The following is a 5,535-nucleotide window of genomic DNA, read 5'->3' as shown; positions in this document are numbered from 1 at the left end:
TGACCAACCACTGAAGCACAGATTTTGAGGTGTTCCGAATCCATTTCTTGCCTCTCTCAAAATGAGAGTCCAAGTTTCACAACCATACAGAACAACCGGTAATATACCGGTAACTATTTTACAAATTCTAACTTTCAGGTTTTTTGAGAGCAGACTGGATAACCGAATAATAGCAAGACTTTCCCATATTTATTCTACATTTTTATTTTGACAGTTCTGCAGTGCAGATGCTGTTTAATATTGTTCACTGTCGATTTTAAACTAATTTTACGAGTGGTATTCACCCGTCTGTTAGTTTGAGTTCTGATTTTATTGTGAAACATTCATTTAATGTTTTGTGCATTTGATACTTACATTTTTAATATAAATTTCACATTGTCATTCCTGGTTCTTTGATACAAGCTACCGCAAAGCTCGACTTTATAATTTTTTTAGCAAAAAGTTGCGTAGTGATTCTCGAGAGGTTAGTAAAAATTTCACATTGACAAATGTTTTTTCACAACAGCAGCATGATGATGTTGTCGTGAAGTTTTTCCCGGAATAGTTTCACATTCCCTTACGTAAGGTCAGCTGATAATAATAATAATAATAATAATAATAATAATAATAATAATAATAAACAAAAGTTTAAATACTGATAATGTAAATTGTAATTGACAAAATTCTGCACACGCCACTGCATGTGGATAATTCTGTGGTGTCGGTCAAAACATAACTCCGAAACACCTGTTTTGAGATACAAGAATTTTTATTTTCACTTTTTCTATACAAATCATAACTCTAGTTTACATAGAAATGTGAATGAAAATAACATAAGAATAGATGAAGATATCATGGCTATACCAAACAAAAGAGAACTATTTTTTATATAGGGCAGCATTTTCATCTAAAAAAAAGGCCATTTTTGAAGTTATGTTCTGACCAAACACCACAGAATTGTATCACCTGAATGCAATTGAATTTGAAAGAGGGGGCCACTGTGACGCAGCACTGCGACCTTATTGGATATATTGTGCATTGTCAGCCAGCATTTGTGGAATGCTATGGAATGACGACAATGATGTAGATGCCTAATATGGAGAAACTGGAAAACCCCGAAAAATTAAAAATCCCAGGCCTGCTCAGAAATCAGAGCCAGATCACCTGCGTGACTGACAGACTGAAGGTCTGACCACTTATTCACTGCAGAGGAGACTTGTATCACTTACTATGAGACATTTCATTTGCTGTTCATAAGGAAATCACGACTTATGCATATTTTCAACAAATTTTATAACTGCCATAATAACATTATTTGGATTTCAGGAAAATTCTCGGACTGGAAGATGGCAGAAGCTAGTTTAGCACCTCAAATAGTGGGAGCATTAATTGGTACGTTACTTTTAAATAATTATATGGATTAATGGAGTAGATATGTGAAATAAGTGAGATGGGAAGGGGAGACTGTTATACCTTGAATCACTCTTCACATTTCACTTTTTTTTAATTTTAGGAAATGAAATTGTTTAAATGAAAAAAATGCTTGAAATAATTATTGAAGATTCCTTTACAACTTCCTACAGGTATTTTCATGTTTTACAGATCTATTAAGAATGAAGAAAATAAAATGAAGGATATGTAGTGTTTCACGGTACAAAAAGGTTCTAGTACCTTGGATCATATCCTCTTGTACCTTGGAACATTGGAACAAAGGGAATATAAGTGGAAATATGACTGTAAAAACTCACAATAATTAAAAAAACTGTATTTCCCAACATTTGCAGGCTTTTCTGATTGAGATTTTATTTCCTGGAGTCGTAACTGCTTCAACAGCTTTCTTCAGGCAATCGGATCAATTGGGGTCCTCTTAATCCCAGACTTACTTCGTGGCATGATCATAAAGTAAAAGAAAAACAAAAACTGATAGCATCATGTACCTTGGTACAAGATGTTATGTGATCTAAGGTACAAGAGGGTGCACATTTTAACAAATATGGCTGCCTAAACTAGAGATGAGAATAAATAATGGGAATTAACATATGTATTTACTCACCAGATGATAGGGAACACACTGTACTTCATTGATAGTTACAAATACGATTTGGTTTCGCGTTAGAAAACATATACCAATGAACGAAATATTTACTTTTGGTACCAAAAAAATTGATTCGTTCACAGAACTCACACTTTGTAATAAGTCAAACCGAAACTATGACCAGAGCTACCTAGTGGCTTTCTCTACAATCTACTTCAGTTTGAGTCGGCTAGGTAGCAGCAAAAATCAGAAATAAAAAATGGTTCAAGATACAACAGTCTCCCCTACATTGTTGAATTTATCTACATAGGTTGGATAAAAAGTTATGGCAACACTGCTGTCACGTGATGATGGTGGATTCGACAGCTGCCAGCTGTGTGGACATGAACAAGGACTGTTAGATGAGTTAGTGCAGCCCGCGGCGACAGTACTCTGTCAATCTACTGCAGTGTGTAGAACGTTGACTTTCATAGGGATAGTGTGAGCGCCCTAAGATCACATTTACAAAACTAGAGCAACGTTCCTGGATCAAAATTGAAGTGACACGAGGTCGTAGTGCACAAGAATGTTTTCAGGGACTGCGTGAAGCATGTGCCGATGCAGCGTTGCCATATCGCACAGTGGCACCATGGGTTAAAGCGTTCCGGGAAGGCAGGGATGCCGTTCAGGACAACCCTACATGGAGGACAACACAGTTCAATTCCTTGCTTCCCTGTTGGACGCTGATCACCGATGGACTGAGCGTGAGTTAGCAGCGGAAGTCGGAGTATGTCACAAAACTGTGCTCTACATTCTGCAAGACATTCTGGGTTACCGCAAAATTACAGGGCGTTGGATACCCCATGAAATTTCCGAGGTTTAACAAAGGCACCGCTATGCAGTCACACAGGTCTTGTTGGACCGGTACCAAAGGAAAGATGACGACTTTCTTGGACGAATCGTCGCTATGGACGAAACCTGGGCTCGCTCGTAAGAACCAACCAAACTTGAAACGTCAATCAAATGAATGGAAGCATCCAGGTTCTTCTCGTCTGAAGAAATTGCACCCTACACAAAGTGCTGTGACGGTGATGTTCATTGTGGCGTATGACATTGATGGGGTAATACTGCACCACGCTGTACCTCCAAGGCAGATGGCAAACGCGGACTACTACTGCAGGTTCCTGCAGCACCACCTTCGTCCAGCCCTCAGGAGAAAACGACAACACTTCGTGGTACAGAATCCCATCATTCTTCATGATAATGCAAGGAGTCACAACGCTGCTGCTGTCAAGGACCTCTTGCACCGCTGGCAATGGGAGATTCTGGAACATCCACCGTACTCACCCGATATGAGTCCATGCGATTACAATCTTTTCACCAAAGTGAAAGAACCACTGCAAGGGACCCGGTACAATACCAGATATGAACTTACCCGTGCTATAGGGCGGTCAATACGGAACATCAACAAAGATGGACGCGCTGATGGTGTACGACGCCTTCCAAAAGATTTGGCAAAAGGTAATAAATAAGGGGGGCGACTATATAGAAGGTACGTAAATGTTGTACCCCTGTGAATAAAGCCATGTCAGAAATATCGAACTGTTACCATTACTTTTTATCCAACCTTAATATTTTGTGTATGCAATACAAATATCGGTTTGTAATTCCAATGTAGCTTTTTCATGATCACTTTTGACAATTATTGTTCAATTTGAGAAACATGAAGGAATTAAAAATAAATATACAGAAAATGTTCAAAAAGGAACGCTCATTGGTCATAAGTAATTAATTGTAAGATCAGTAATTATTCCTTCACTTCTTTCTAAATTGACTAGTGCCTACTAACACACAATGAAAACTTCTTATTCTTCCAAAGTTTAACACCACTGTTTCCAGCATTCAAAATGACACTAATTTGTTGCAGCCATGCTTGGTGGATTCACTCTGGGACTGTCCGTAGGCTGGTCCAGCCCTGTACAAAATGCAGTCAAAGAACTCAACAGAACCACTAACTCAAGCGCTGACAGAGACAATGCTGAAACAATTTTGGACAATTTCTTCTGGATCGCATCTATAATGCCACTCGGAGCTTGCTCTGTGATGTTTCCAGTTGGCTTCCTCCTGGACCGCATTGGACGCAAGTGGATCATGTTCATTGCTGCCCCACTGGTCACCATCTCTTTCATCATTGTCGCAGTAACCTTCAATGCCTGGGCCTGGATTGTAGGGAGATTCCTCATGGGCTTCTCTAGTGCGGCATTCTGTGTTGCAGCCCCCATCTACGTTGGGGAGATCACTGAGCCCAGAATAAGGGGCACCCTAGGCGTGTGCTTTCAACTCTTCCTTGTCATTGGTATTGCTGTACAGTTTATCCTTGGACTTTGCAGCAACTATATCATCAACAGTGGAGTGTCTGCGGTCTTTCCTATCGTCTTCATTATACTCTTTGTTTTCATGCCCGAAACTCCAAGATTCCTCATGATGAAAGACAAAAACGAAGCAGCCAGCAAATCCTTACAGTGGTACAGAGGCAAGGATTTTGATATTTCTAGTGAAATGCAAGAAATCGAAAGTGCATTAAAAGAAATTAAAGATACAAAAGTATCAATTAAAGATTTGTTTAAATCTACAGCAATGCTGAAGTCAATGCTCATTAGTCTGGGTCTCCATATTTTTCAGCAGGTGAGTGGTATCAATGTCATCATGTTCTACAGCGCTAGTGAATTTGAGAAGTCCAATTCTGCTCTTTCACCAATCGAATCTTCCATCATTCTTGGAGTAGTCCAAATTGTGGGTACTTTGGTTTCAGCTCTTGTAATAGACAGAGTTGGTAGAAAATTGTTACTCAACCTCTCATTCGGTGGAATGGCAATATGTCTGTGTGCAGTTGGCGGTTGGTACATTTACCTGGATTCTGTCAAAGACAGTGAAATTAATACAGGTCTCAGAGCACTACCCATTATATTCTTCTGTGCATATCTGCTGTTCTTCTCGTTTGGCTGTGGTCCCATTCCTTGGGCCATGATGGGAGAGCTATTTCCAAAAGAACTGAAAGGAATATGTGGATCTATTGCAGCCTTTGTAAATTGGGGATTCGCATTCATAATTACTGTAACATTCGAAAAATTTGAAGAAGAGACACCTCATTATGTATCATTCTTTATATATGCTGGTTTTTGTGTTGCTACAGTATTTTTTGTGATCTTTATTGTAATAGAAACAAAAGGCAAAACACTTGAAGAAATTGAAAAAGAACTGGGAAGAAATGCTGACTAATATTTAGTCATATACATTTGTGAGAAACTTCAATACTACTGTTGCTACTAAATCCTTCGATATTTTATTATTTATCAGCTGAAGCAGCAAGTATTCTGTTGTATTTAGATGTAAGCAAAAATAAAATTATCTTTGTAAATACCAAATGATACATTGGAATTTAATTTAACAAGTGATTACAATATTAGTGTGTCTTAAAATTATAATTAGCTGATAAAACCTGTCCATGAATGACATATTGCATCCGTCGATACAAAGGGATG

At 38.6% G+C, this 5,535-nt stretch overlaps 1 protein-coding gene across 1 annotated transcript; it reads left to right on the top strand.

The window, feature by feature from the left end:
- Positions 1-1,311: 1,311 nt before the first annotated feature.
- LOC138708587 (facilitated trehalose transporter Tret1-like) lies at positions 1,312-5,535 on the top strand. Its single transcript, XM_069838703.1, has 2 exons — positions 1,312-1,371; positions 3,921-5,535. Exons 1-2 carry the CDS (start codon positions 1,326-1,328, stop codon positions 5,270-5,272), a joined length of 1,398 nt encoding a protein of 465 aa, XP_069694804.1. The 5' UTR covers positions 1,312-1,325; the 3' UTR covers positions 5,273-5,535.

Source organism: Periplaneta americana, chromosome 11 (assembly GCF_040183065.1).
Source record: "Periplaneta americana isolate PAMFEO1 chromosome 11, P.americana_PAMFEO1_priV1, whole genome shotgun sequence".
Lineage (NCBI taxonomy): Eukaryota > Metazoa > Arthropoda > Insecta > Blattodea > Blattidae > Periplaneta > Periplaneta americana.
Note: the sequence above shows the minus strand (reverse complement) of the source record. Positions and strands in the feature narration are given on the sequence as shown.

Bases quoted from the DNA above. Each gene is read 5' to 3' on its own strand.
- LOC138708587 (XM_069838703.1), top strand. From the start codon at position 1,326: ATGGCAGAAGCTAGTTTAGCACCTCAAATAGTGGGAGCATTAATTG. The intron at 1,372-3,920 runs GTACGTTACTTT...AATTTGTTGCAG, and splicing joins AATAGTGGGAGCATTAATTG to CCATGCTTGGTGGATTCACT.